Source organism: Alosa sapidissima, chromosome 1 (assembly GCF_018492685.1).
Source record: "Alosa sapidissima isolate fAloSap1 chromosome 1, fAloSap1.pri, whole genome shotgun sequence".
Lineage (NCBI taxonomy): Eukaryota > Metazoa > Chordata > Actinopteri > Clupeiformes > Clupeidae > Alosa > Alosa sapidissima.
The window spans coordinates 12,665,657-12,680,105 of record NC_055957.1 but is presented as its reverse complement, the minus strand read 5'-3'; the positions used below and the strand labels follow the sequence as shown (position 1 = coordinate 12,680,105).

The 14,449-nt window shown below is 41.1% G+C and overlaps 1 protein-coding gene across 6 annotated transcripts; it reads right to left on the bottom strand.

Moving 5' to 3' along the window:
- Positions 1-129: 129 nt before the first annotated feature.
- fubp1 (far upstream element (FUSE) binding protein 1) lies at positions 130-12,860 on the bottom strand. 6 transcript variants are annotated; one of them, XR_006024706.1, is made up of 22 exons: positions 12,689-12,860; positions 11,621-11,714; positions 11,175-11,210; positions 10,375-10,417; positions 10,217-10,263; positions 9,889-9,960; positions 9,721-9,778; positions 9,381-9,540; positions 9,174-9,272; positions 8,820-8,975; positions 8,184-8,286; positions 7,808-8,044; positions 7,293-7,453; positions 6,654-6,802; positions 6,438-6,514; positions 5,805-5,930; positions 5,332-5,406; positions 4,780-4,842; positions 4,026-4,186; positions 1,971-3,659; positions 1,499-1,543; positions 130-848 (listed from the first exon to the last, which is right to left on the bottom strand). XR_006024706.1 is itself a non-coding variant. In XM_042068579.1 (20 exons), the coding sequence occupies exons 1-20, from the start codon at positions 12,779-12,781 to the stop codon at positions 3,651-3,653; spliced, it is 2,019 nt and encodes a 672-aa protein (XP_041924513.1). In that variant the 5' UTR covers positions 12,782-12,860; the 3' UTR covers positions 130-3,650. The 6 variants fall into 6 exon arrangements, 3 of the variants coding, with proteins under 3 accessions (XP_041924513.1, XP_041924721.1, XP_041924770.1); XR_006024701.1 differs by having other exon boundaries at positions 1,499-3,659; XR_006024698.1 differs by having other exon boundaries at positions 130-1,543.
- Positions 12,861-14,449: the final 1,589 nt, after the last annotated feature.

Here is a 14,449-nt window from a genome sequence, read left to right as displayed (position 1 = left end):
AATGAGTTTAAAACCTGAAGACAGTGTGTGTCAATTTAAAGACACTTACAGATTGAGAGAATTTAAGTAAGAAAAATTGGATCTTCTTTGGACACAAAGGGTTTTTAAAAGTAAGAGCTAAAGACCAAATTGAGATCACATCTTTATTTCATGGACATGGCAACAATAGAGAAGTCAAAAAAAGTCTAACAAAACCAACTCAAAAAAATAAACAATCAAAAACAGCACACAAAACCATCTGCGAGTTTACCCCCAAGGCATGCTCTAAACTTCTGGAAAATGTTCAGGTTCCGTCTACTTGTCTACACCCCCACATAGTCTGCTGTGAAAACCCTCTCACTGGTATACATATGTACAAAAAAGGTTTATGCAAAAATGGGAATTCATTGCAAGCTGAGGAGAAATTTCGAAATAAGGGGAAAAAAGGTTGTGATTGCTCTTCTCCAATTCACTGCCTAAAGTCTTGACAACTGACACGGGACTACAAAGAACAGTTCCTCGTCTTAAACTATTTTAAAGCATTCACACAAATTCTTTCAAATCCCTACGTAAAGCAATAAGCAAATGCAATGAGAAAAGCATACTTCAACACCACTACAGATCAATGGCATGTTAAGAATGGCAATATCTTAGGAATTCAGCAGAATTGTAATCAGACATGTCCCTAGACTCAGCATCAAGAAGACAACTTAAGCAGTCACAGGTTTCCTCATTATATTGGTTACCTTATAACTGGAGCCCTTGAATGGTCTACGTTCGGCAGAGGGACAGACTCAAAGGATTCCTCCTTAGGGACAAACTAGCTCAGGATCTGATTCTACGACCTATTGCCTGCAGCATCTTCCACACTGTGAGTGAGAATGGAGGCAGCAATTTTTGACAAAATATTAGCACTGCAGCAGGGCATCAATTCACAGGTTTCAAACCAATGGCAACAGCAGCATTGATATTCATCACACTTAACACAATTCGCAAGTGAGGACATTAGTATCACTAACTCACGCCGAGGTCTTTGCCACTGCATGCAGCTTAATGTATATTCATGTTAAAACAAGAGGGCATCCTAAGCATCCTGGTCACAGGCTCCCCAATCCCCCACCCAAACAGAATACAACTAAATTATTCCGTAAAATAACATTTGTTTAGACTAAATTTACTAAATCAAGACTTTGGAATGAGGACATGTTTAAATCCTGGACGGTTGCGAATATGTAAGACATATCGACACTTTATAAATGGTATGTAGCATTTACGTTGCTACTAAAGTAAATGCCATGCAAATCATTCAGATTGAGAATACAGAACAGTGCATGAGGACCAACAATTTCCAGGCTAGAATTGAGGTTGAAAGCAACATTTTGACTGATAAACTTACTGTTGTTGTAGTCAACTCTAAGCAAAGGAAAACTTTTAAGCTAGGCACAATGTGTGGGCAGGTCAGACAGCAGTAAATGTCTATAGCACAGGTCAAACACTTCTTTCCTTAGGTTACGCTTACCTGTATTATTGCAGCAGAACCTAAGGTGCAAGGTCTGGGTGGACACTGCAAGAATTAGATATTGCACTGTTTGCCATCAATGAACAAATCAGTCACATCATTGGCGTCAATTCAACAGCCATCAGAATGACAAGTGTTCATAGCAAAAAAGGCATGTCTGACAAATCATGGGCAAGTTTGGAAAAGGTAGAACACTATTCTGAAGCACTTCAGTTCTATGCCTAAGACAATAGCATGCTGAATTGCTACTACAAGACATAGCGTTTAGCATCAATGTGCTACATTATATTTGAAAGCTACAAAAAAACGCATTTTCAAAAACAACCATGTTCAGTGCCAGCATCCTGATATTGCAAGAGGTGACAAACTTTAAATGGTGACAAGCCTTAAATATTAGTTTGTTCACGTTAAACATCTTCAGGTTCATGTATTAACATTGGGGAAAAAAAGACTACGTTCTTATTTGACTCACTCAAACTTCAATGGTGACTTGAGTTCTTATTCTATTCGGGCTTTCCTACAGAGGAAAGAAAGTGTTGAATGCCAAACTAATCAATTCAGCAAAAATACACGCAGATATGTCAGAAGCACTAAAAACTTCATATACTGTATGCATCACAAAAACAGCTACATTGCCATGTTTCTGAATGAAAATATTGCTGAATGGAAATATCATTGCATAAATTCAGTAGTTCATAACAAACGCAAATCAGTCCAATTTGTCAAAAAGAGGCCATTTCAAAGGTCAGAAACAACATGAGCAACTTCAAAACATAACTGAGGATTTGGGGCTCTAATACTTACCAAATGCTTGTTTTTAAATGTAAATGAGACATTGTCTAGCACACTATTAATTCTCAGCAAGATATCAAAGACAAGTGATGGCTTTTAAATCACATTGTATTGTACTTACGGTGGAGGGATCATGTCAGTGGGGAGGCACTTCGGCACCTCCACCGCCCTAATCACCTACAAATCTACATACTGGATGGATGCCAACAGACAACTGGTAAAACAAAAATTTGACTTTTGCAAATTCAGCTTTTTCGTTTTAATTTGTATCAAAATGGTTTCAAGATAAGGCCAGCAGATAATTACAAAAACGTGATGCATGAAAACTGAGGGGGAGGGAATAAAAAAAACAAAAACAAGTGCTTTTGCATGTAATCGCTTTCAAATGAGAACATTGTATCTGTCCTGTAAGAAAGCAACAAAAATTCAACTAAAATGCTTGCAATACTTTGCAGTGACAAAATTCCAAAAGAACATTTTGTTAAAATACCTCTTGCTTACCACCTTCCTAATCTTGCCTGTGAGGGAGAAAGTTTCTCTCATTACATACAGTGCATAACTAGCTTGAGTCACCAGGCACAATACAACAAGAGCTGCTTCAGGTCTTAAAGAGTGACACACCTACCACTGACCGACCAGTATCTGTCTGCTCCTAGAACCTCAGCAATGGCCAGTTTAAAATACGCAAGGAGACACCACTAACGTCACTGATAAAGGATATGCGACACAATTGATCTCAGCATTGCATTCACACATCAAAAAATAAAACTAGGGGTTACAATTTTTAAAAAACAGGAACCGCACAGACAGTTGGAGAGACAAGAAAATGGCAGAGCATGTTTTGTCAGAAAAATAGACAGAAAGAAATTAAACACATTTCAGTCTGCATGTCATGCCTTACGTGATTCCCCCCCCCGCACATTTTTAAAAACTGCTTACAAGATGGTTTCCACCCCCTTTCTGCCACCCCACTTACCAACACAGGAGGTTTCATTTTGTTTTATTGCAAAACACAACAAGCATTTCATATTTTAAACTGAGATGATTTACATGGAAATGACTACAGTTCGTATAAACATGAGCTCTAACCACATTAGATGGAGATACAGGAGCTGGAATGACCATATGCTAAAATTACCCTTACTAAAACAAACCGTTCATTTACAAGAACAGCTAAACAAAAAAAGAATAAAGAAAAATACTTGACTCCGGAGCCATGTTGCAATCTATTTTGAAACACTTTTAAACCAAGGAAATTTAAGATCTTCATCATCATCATCATCATCAAGACGTCTGCATCCAAACATTTAACAAAGGATTTGTTTCGACAAGGTAGCATTTAGTTTATGTCCACTTCACATTACTGGCCCTGTACAGAAGAAATACATAAGAGAATACACAACATGTTAACATCAACAAACGTGACACTTCAACCCCCCCAAAAATAGGTTAAAAAGAAAAAGAAAAAAACGAGACCCCTGTATAGAGAGGGAAAGGTTTGGTTAGGAACTGCAATGCCGGGTCCTCAGTCGACCTGATAAACCTGTGGGGGAAACAGTTATTGAAAGAGAAAGAAAACAAAGGGGAAACATTTACACACACACAAACACACTGTAAACATAAAGGGGGGGGGGGGGGGCAGAGAAGACAAGGGAAACACAGAACAAAGGCGATAGGGCAGGACGGGGTGGGGTGCAGGGGGAAGGAGGGACATAATCTCTTAGGGCGAGCGTACCTGAGGCGCCTGTGGTGCTGCTCCCATGCCCTGGGCTCCCGCCTGGCCGTAGTACGCAGCTTGCTGGCGGTAATACTCAGCCCAGGCTGCGCTGTAGTCCGGCTGACCTCCGGGCTGGGCCGGCGCCGGCGTGGCTGCTGCCGCCTGAGGGGCAGCTTGACCTGTAACGACAGCAGGACACAACAGTGAGACTCACTTTACAGACACTTTAGCCACTAGCTACAGACACTAACACTAGCAAGTTTGTGGTTGGGGTACGATTTAACCCTTAAAGGTGTAGGTTTTTGAACATTCTAAGTTCCGCAACAATTGAAGGTTCTAAAATTCTATGTTGAATTCAATGAACCCAGATATTCTTTAGAATGTTAATTTCCCAACATTCCCGTCACACCGGTGTGACGGTACTCCTTTAAGGGTTAAACAGTTCAAATCTGGATAGGGGAGTTTTGTAAGGGGGGGAACGATCCCAGCCATGCTTCCTCTGAATGGTGGGACAGAAACCCGCTGCGTTGCTGTAGGGCAGTTGGGAGAACAGCCGGTCTACTGAAGAGGACTGGATCAGAACCACAGCTGCCCATATTTAAAACTCCAAGAGTTCATTGTGCTTGTACGCAATGCAGTACAATTTCAAGTGAACATGCACACAAAAGTTGCACGATGAGTCCGCTAATTTTAGTAATCGTGTTTTTGATTTTACAGTAATTTCTGAGAGTCAGAGGGTTAGCCTGTATCTGACCACAAATGTGTCACCCACCTTGTTTTTTGTAGTACTCCTCCCACGCCTTTGTGTAGTCCTGTGTAGGCTGACCTTGTTGACCTGATGCAAACAATTTAATTCCCATTTGAGTAACCTCAAATGAATGTCTCCAAAAACAGATAAAAAAAAAACATTGCCATCTACCTTTATCAAATATTTCCAATTAACATACAATATCACTACAAAGCGTTGCAAGAAAAGACAGCACATCCACTTGATTTGATATGAGAATATGCAAACCAGTCAACTGAAGTCAAAAAACCATCCTTTCTAGTCTTTTACATCCGTGGCTACTGTACAAAGCCCTGACCAATATTCTGCACCGGCAGTTAAAAGAGGCATGAAGCTGTTCAGTCTAAACAGCTGGGCACAAACAGAGTGAAGACTCGCCACACTCAGATGTGGCTGACCCTTCACCAAGGATTCAAAAAGCCTTTTACTGCAGGACCACCGCAAAACCTGGTGGCAGTTCAAGTGGCCCATGCTGTTTAGCCTGACTCCCCCATAGTGAGATACGCTGAAGCTACATTTGGCGAAATATTTATATACCCAATTTCTTGTAATATTCCTCCCAGGCCTTGGTGTAATCTGCCTGTCCACTCTGACCTGGAGCCTGCGGGTCACCTGTTAAAAATGGTACAATTTATATTGATAACCATTCTTTGACAGGCAGCAGTTCATCCTCCACCTGGATAGGTGGCGCACTTTGACCCCAGCAGGGTCATAAAATTAAAAAAATATATGTTAATTAAAAAAAGAAATCTGTTAGCCTAACCTGTCAGTAATGGAACGGAAAAATGAAGGACCAAAAGAAAAAAGAAAGACAAAAAAAAAAACTGACTGAAGACAAAAGCAACAAAAGGATGACAGCACATCTAAAGGAACATATAAAAAACACTAGCTACACTGCAGAGCACTAGACAGCTGAAGAGAGCTCTATGTGATGGGCTCGCCACTACAGGACAGGCCAAGCTACATGAGAAAGGCTGTATAGGAGAAGAGGACATCAGCGAGGTGCCTACCCTGGCCGTTGGTCTGTGCTGTGCCCGGTGCGGCGCTAGTGGGCGTCATGGGGGCCTGAGGCTGCTGTTGGTACTGGGCGTAATAAGCCGCCCACGCCGCTGCGTTGGCATCCGCTGCTGCTTTATCTGTGTGTGGGGGGAGGGAGACGGTGGATATTTGGCCCTAGTGTACATGGCACGTGAGGCTCTACAACACACACACACACGGAGGGAAAATCCCTTCTCACACACACACACACACGCGCAGGTGGCACAAGTGACCCTTAACAAAAGCAAAGGCTTAACCTTCAAAATCTGTCGTGTCAGAATTGAATTAAATGGGAAAATAATAATAATAAAAACTAAATAAATAAATAAAAAACTGGTTGGCAACTCTACATTTAGCACTTTTCCCTGAACCTTGTAAGATCTGAAAATTACCACACACAGACACACACACTGTACCTCCAATGCACAATGTATACTATTTAGGAAGATGAATGGGCATAGGAACGTTTCAGGTTTTATTGTAACCGGCTTAAGTGTTGTTCATAAATATAGTACCACTCATGGGGTGGCAGTCACAAAATCAAAAGTGGGAACCGTCCATTTCACTGTGCAGCTAATTGCTGTTTAGAATCCAAGTGAACTTACTGGGATCTGGCTGTCCCTGTTGCCAGTGGGGGTAGCCATTGCCCCAGCCCTGGGGTGGGTATGGGCCAGGTGGACCACTGAAAAGGAAGGGGATTTGAACCTTAGTTCTTCGGCTTGCATCTAAAACTGTACTGTAAATCAAAATCACAATACACCAGACATGGATGTGTCATAGCTGGGAAATGTGAGGGCAACAGAAATGAGGGTGATCCTTACTGTGGTCCTGGGGGGCCCTGATTGTATGGGCCGGGGTTGTAGGGCCCCATCGGTGCAGGGGGTCCAGGGGGCCCTGGAGGGCCATGCGGGGCAGGTCCTCCATGGGGGCCTGGGGGTCCATGAGGGCCACCCATTGGACTGACTGGACCCTATCGGGAAAACGAAAATACAAAGAACTTAGTACAAAAGCAGTCATAAAGAGCATACGGACTATGCAATGGTGTTGGGAGATCATTTTCATGTGAAGCCCTCAGAATAAACAAATACACAACAAAAAGTGATCTTTAACGACACGTATAGTCTTTGATCGTCTGAATTTTTACTGTGTTTCACTAGACGTATTACATATAGGGATCAAATTATAAAGATACCATGTTTTTTTTCAGTTTAAATATAGCTTATTTTATGCAATCTTCATTTGTAGTAGTGTTCAGGCTGTGAATTGGGGAGCTTTTAAAAACATCTCACCAAACATGGAAAGATGCTATATAGTATTTCATCCCATTCCTATTGGATCTTTGAGTATATCTGAATCAAAATATTAACTTCAGAACTAATCTAATGAATCCCAGGCAAACAAATTAACCACTAAACTACAGCCAGTCATTCCTGCACAAAAAATAAAAACCAAACACTTACTCCAATCTTTTCCTCCACCAGTTGCCGAGCATAGTCGATCTGTTGGTGCGTTCCTCGGACGGTGAAAACCTTGATGCTGGGGTCGGCATTGGGAGGAGGGTTCCGCTGCAGTTCTATTCTGGCCCCTGACTGCTGGCTGATACCCTTAATGGTCTCTCCCCCTATGGTAGAAAACACACAAAACTCTCATTAGTCTCTTCCCAGTCTTCATTCAATGGTTAAGTGCTCAGGGAATGTTCATCCCTGCTGTGAGATTTAAAGTTGCCATTTAGATCAAATGTCCTTCAACAGAAATCCTTTTGCCCCTTTAGTTTAAATTATTTTGCTCTATTGACACTTTTGTGAATTATATTAAGAGTCACCAAGCACCTAAGGAAAACTGAGTGGCTCTTCAAAAGCAGGCGCTAAACCCAACAACCCGTTGGCACATTCAAAACCATCCATTAGGAATGAGGAAGCATGTTGATACCAAAGCAGACCAAGCAGAAAAATGGGTGGTGAATTTGAACAGGCACCTTTGCCGATGATGAGGCCGGTCTTCATGGTGGGGACGGTGAAGGTGAACTCTTGCAGGCCTCCTGGGGGACCCATGTTCCAGTTGCCCTGACCACGACCTCTGCCCCTTCCACCGGGTCCTGGGGGCCCCCCGGCCTGTACGCTCCTCAACAGGTCAGAGATGATCTCGGCCGCATGCTGTGCTCGGTCAGGGGGCCCCATGATCTGAGCTATCCTCTCGGGTGTAGTGCCGTCGTCTAAGTGGTGAAGAGGACCATTTGACATATGTGAAACAAGAAACGCCATCCACTTAAACATGCTCAATCAAGTGCAGTGACGGAAACCAGATCCATGTTAACATGGACCACTAGGAAGATGGTCTTTCAGATTACAAACCTGGTTTGAACTGAATTCGAACTCCAGTGTCATTTTGGATCTTCTTGATCATTTCACCATTCCGTCCAATCACAATTCCAACTGCAAACCGTGGCACTGGAACCTAAGGCAAAAAAAAAAAAAAGTGCAATGTGGATTTACGGTTCGAGAAAACTGTTACCATATTAACGTTACATGTGTAAAGCTCAACAAACTTTTGGTTTGTTTAGTCATTATTGGGTCTTATTTGACTTGAAAGTATATGTGCATTTGTGTGTATGAAAGCAGTGAATGGGTTAAACCAATCTGAATACAAAAAGGTTTAAATTATTTGAATGGCAAAGTTTCATTTCCATTGAATGACAGATATTTATCAAACTCATCACCAGTTTGTCTGACCCTTTCAAGAGAGTTCCATTATCAGCATCATAGTTGGCACCACAAGACTTCCTTTTTAACATTCCATATGTTATCTTAATGCAGAGGAAGTAGATTGGGGCCCAAATAGAACGTTCAAGCATTGTTTTTGTTTTTATTGTTGAAAGGGTCTATATTTATGAGAAATTTAATTTATTTTCAAATGTTGCCACAAAGGGCTAACAGGAATACAGAAATGCTTGCCACTTGGCCACTCGGTAGAAAACTTCTTATACTTACATCCAAACTGTCACCACCACCACCTCCATTGCCACCGCCGCCTCCTCCTCCACCACCTCCTCCTCCTCCTCCTCCTCCCATCCTTGAGCCATATTCACCCCGTTGCTCCCGGAAACCTTGATCCCTAATCAATTCCATGACCATCTCTTTGGCTTGCTGTAAGACACAAAAATGGACCAGGTTCAGCTAGTCATCACAGAGCCAAACATAGTGATCCACATAGTTTTTTATCAGACTGTTGAGAGTGATCTTTCATAGCTTGTCTGTCTTGGGCCACACAATTCTGGTATTCCAATTTCATCTGGATGATGGTCCCATTACAATACAAAAGGGATTTATCAGATGCATGCTTACTTGAACTTTAAAGGGCTCTCCTGAAATCCGGAGGGGTTTGTCTGCTCCTGTGTTTTGTGGTCCATCCTGAATCATGACCATCTTCACACCAGCACGTTCCTGTTTGGGGGGGGAGGGGGGGGTTGTGAAGGAAGCAAAACTTAAATTCTGCCAAAGACGTTATAACAGGACAGCAAGAGCTTGTTCATGTTAAGAAACTGGACAAACCTGTAACTGTTTAATGGTTTCTCCGCCCTTGCCGATAACAAGACCAGCTTTAGAGGCCGGAACGAGAATCTCCTGCACAGTCATGCCTGGGCCATCGTTATGGTGGAATGGTGTGGGCCTGCCCTTCTCAACGATCTCTGTTAATAACCTCTTTGCAGCCCTGTGAGGAAGGAAGATTGTAAGGAAAACTCCAGTTGAAGTTTTAACTACATATATGCCGGTTACAAACATCAACCATTGTCTACATCAAATTCCTCTGATTAGTTGAAGTAAAGTGTACAAAATGTGCTCGGACATCATGGATGTCACATTAACAATCGGCGCCATGTTGTGCACTTACAGGATAGATTCTGGAGCTCCTGTTAGTGTCACCGACCTGTCTGGCATCCCTCCACTGTCTGGTTTACAAAAAGAGTATTTTAGTTTAATTTTAGTTCCCAACTCAGACCAGATGAAAAAACAGACATCACTCAACTGTCAGACACTAAAAGACAAAGGAGATATCCACCTGGGGCGATTTGTATTTTACATCCCGACTCCTGCTGCAGCCGGGATATCTGCTCTCCTCCTCTTCCGATGACTATGGAAAGTTTTAATGAATTAAATTATTTCCGTAATGTATAACCGCTGACTAAATCTGTAATGGGACTTCATAAGTCAAGACATATAGCACTCACTTGAAATTACACTACAATGCAGTGCTACAGTATGCAACATGTGGTGCTATTTGCTGTCAAGCATTTTTCTATCAGGCCAGTCATATGATGCTTATTATGAAAAGTCATGGCAACAGAATCACCTGAAGGACATTGTTAATTCTTTAACTGCCAACTTACTGAATCCAACCATGCCATCGGGAACTTTGAACTCCTCCGATGCAGACCTGAATAAAAATGCATGATCATTTCTGTGCCAAAAGCCAAACTGTTAACTAGTAATCTTTCAGACAAACTTAATCTTTAAGACAAATTAATGTCTAATAATGCAGACATACCTTGGGGGACCGCCACCCATCCCCCCCATGACTGCTGTGAAAGCTAAAATAGAGAAAGAGTGGATTAGTGAAGGTCATTCAATGCTGAAGATAGTTGAATATTAAAGGTAGATATTTCAGTCTAAGAACAACCATGTTGTGTATGTTGGGATTATAACAATTGTAAACTTTTGTTGGGGACCAAAACTATTAGTAGTCATGAGTAAGACCAAAACATGCATTTGCAAGGAAATAGTATAGAACATAGCCTTGAGGACAGGCTCACTACATCAAGGTAAATCTCTACCTTGTTCCACTGACTACACTCAATCTCATTACTCTTCTGTGTTACAGTGAAGAGGGTTCCTGCAGACTACACAAAGTATTTCCTAAATTCGCAAGTGTACAGCTTTACCCATTTTTCTTTTTTTTAGAAGAATGGTCGGTGCATTACTACATCATTCCTCGGTTGCCACCATCTTGAGGATTCCTAGCAAGATGGCAGGGAACAGGCAATGCACTGACTGCCCAAACAGTCATTTTTATACCCATTCCATACACTTACATAGGTAGAAACACTTTGAACCTTGTTAGTGACTTACAGTAGTGATTTGCTTTGACTTAGTGAGCTTTTCCCATAGGCTACGCTATATACCATTTCGTTGCAAATGCATATCCCTATTTTATAAAAACTACTCAGATTAACATCATTTTGGTCTCGAACTAAAGTTTACACTCATTATTCCAAAATAGACCCTAGGTTGTTCTTAGACCAAACTATTCCTTTAAACAGAAATGAAAGCCTTCTTGGGGATACATACGGTCATTAGGGGCAACTTTTTTTGCCTCTGGTTGATCTGAAAAGTAAAACAATCCAAATCAACAGATGTGTCTGCAACATTTATGTTCTATCAAAAAAGTAACAACAAAATAATGCTTTAAGGTCCCAACCACTAGTAAAGGCATTTAGTGTTGCAAACTTCAGGTCCATGTGCATTTGTGTATATTGATTTATTGAATGTTTTGGGTCATGCCTTCTGCAGATCATAAAAATGCATGGGAGCCAGAGTGTGCAACACATATGGGCAAAAATGATACAACAATCACTGCAGCATATCACAAGAGCAAAGTCAGATAAATCAAGGAGACAGACCCAGACCCACATAATTACTACTACAAGTACTACATACTACAAGTGGCCATACAAGATGGTCAAGTCCGAGCCAGTTAGCCTGGGGCCACAATTCAATGGTGCTAGAACACTCACCAGCGTCCTCCAAGGGCCGTTTCTGTCCCCCATACCCAAAGTCGTTTGCTGAAGGAGGAGGGGCAACGCCATCGCCCCCTATTTTAGCAGCAATCTGTAAGCCCAAACACAAGGCAACATTTAGGTCACACCAAGAACGATTCACTTAAAATGGCCAGCCCTTAACAGTTATTTCACGTAGCCTAACGGTAAGTTTGCTCTGGTTTGCAGTAACGTTAAATCCCAACAACGTTCATTTAAAACCAACCAAAAACACAACATGTAACTTGAGTCGACACTACATCACGACCACAAAATTTCAACCTACTTTTTGTGCTTCTCACAGATTGATAGCAGCTACTTATTGCATGATGACACCGAGCGCAAGCTTTTACAAGGTGATCTTCGGGCAATGTTTTGATGTTAGTATGATTCATTGCCACAACCATCGTTACCCAAATAATCTTGTTCAACATGTTTTACTAGAGAAGTTATCACAAGTAAAGTTAGGATTAATCGTTCACCACGTAACCCATGTTTGGTTACAACATTAGTTACACGCATCAACAATTCGTAAAGAGTGCAACTTAAGTATCAATATTTTTTTTAAGAAATACATCGCTTTACGTTCTTCAAACGATGCAGGGCAAAGAAAAAAATAACCCTTGGGAGGGTTAACTAACATTAAACCTAGTTAGCTTGGATAGTTAAACGTTACTTCCTTATCTAGGCTAGCATAGCCCTTGTTTGAATACGGCATGACGCCACGTTTCTTGAGCCAGTTTAATTCAACCATTTGAACTAACGTTACAATAGTTTCTAAAACGTTTACCTTATTTCACTTTTAACTATTGAGTTTAGTTTCAAACAAAGAATAGAAAGATAATTCAGCTAGCTAGCAACGTCTGCTGTTTAATCGACATTCCTTTGTTGGATTTGGATCGCGTCGCTGAACTCGCAAGGCCTTAAATTAACAGTTAGCTAACGTTAGCCCTTGTTTAGGCGGCTGTTAGCAGGCTAACGCTCTGAGAAGAATTACGGCTATTTTCAACTCAGAGAAGTATTTCCAGTCAGAAACCAATAAATTACTTGTCTTGCCCGCTGTAGTGCATCCTTAAAAGCGTCGTTCATTCCTCCTCCATTGTTTGAGGACGGTGGAGCCACGTTGGAATAATCTGCCATGTCTGTTGCGCCACTCTTCTTCTCATGCAGGGAGAAGATGGCCGCTAATACAGAGTGAAGTAGATGAAGTTCTCGACTGCGGCTGCGGAATAGTGGGAGGAGAAAAGCCTTTTCAGACAAACCATCGCGAGTTTCCAGGCAGCCAATCAATCACTTCAGAAGGCGGGATTGTGCTATTTATTTACAGTGGTCCTGCTCGAAGGATGGCTAGGCCTAGACTTAATGCATTCAATCCTGTTTAATATTTTCTTTGGCGTGGGCAAAAAATGACATTCACAAATCGGTTAATTTAGGACTAAGATTTGTTTATCACAATTAGGCTACAATTATCTCTCACACAGGCAATCTGTGAGAAAAAAACACCCAACCCAAAACTAATTGCAACAGAAATTATTTTTGTTGCATTCAGTTCATGAAACCTTCCCATATCACATACCAAAAGTCCATGAAAATCGAAGTGGTGGAACATTGTCAAAATTGGAATTATTTGTGCATAAGTCAATGGTGAAAAGCTGCACCTTTGGCAGTTTTATTGAACTTTTATAGTACAGGGGATATGTGAAAATTAGGTCAAATTCTTTCATAAAGGCATGAAACTTGGTGAACTTGTACAGTTTGGAGCCCTGAACATTTTCAGATATGAAACCATTATCAAAAAACCCTAATGGTCGCCGTGGCAACCATTAAATGTTCCACTATAACTGAATTACGCCTATATTCTTCATTATATCTCCTGAAACAAACATGGTCTCTCAGAACAAGTGATGCCTACAGGGATGAGCAGTATTTATTATATGTATTCCATATTTCAAATACAAAATATATCGTATATTCGTAATTTGTATTTGACTGGGTTGAAAAAAATGGCTTCGTATTTTGTATCAAAATACTTTATAGGTATGTATTTTTGTAGTTTAAAATATTGACAAATATTTTTGGTAAAACCAATACTTTTGGTGATGTGATGACATCATAACTGACTTGGGCTGACTTAGGAATTTGCCCACATTTGTGATAATATTATATAGATTCAGGAAGATGATCCAGTGCAAGTTGAGTAACTTTAGGCGGGTCAATAAAGGGTTCAACATGAAAAAAATTGATACAAAAGGTTTTTTTTATGGATTCTGGTACTGTTAGACATGCTAAATAACATACTAAAAATCTAGTAAAATCTGACCTTGAGAAATGATGGCCACCAAAATGGCTGCCAAGAGGTTAGAATGGCTATGGGCTCTATCATGACAGTCAACAGCATGGCGCAAAGTGTATAATCATCATGATGCAACACATATTTCTATTGTACACTCGAGTTTTTCGTCATCTCTTTTATTGAGCAACGTACCAAGGGGTGTAGCCATTAACGACCTAAGGAGGGGTCTAGCGCATTATCTAAAAATCGCTATCGTACACTACCTAAAACGCATTACGCCACTGACCAAGAAATACCTGGTCAGAAATCCATGGTGAGTTGTTTATATGTTATTTTAAGAGTGCATTATCAACAGTGATGGGCGGGTGCACAACTACACCCTGCTTTTCTCGTCCAAAGGAACGTGCACCAGCGCACATCCATGCAAAACATTACAAATTACATGATTACAATGGGGAACATAATAATTATAATAAAGATATCAGGAAATATGTCTCACAATGAGTAGTTTCACC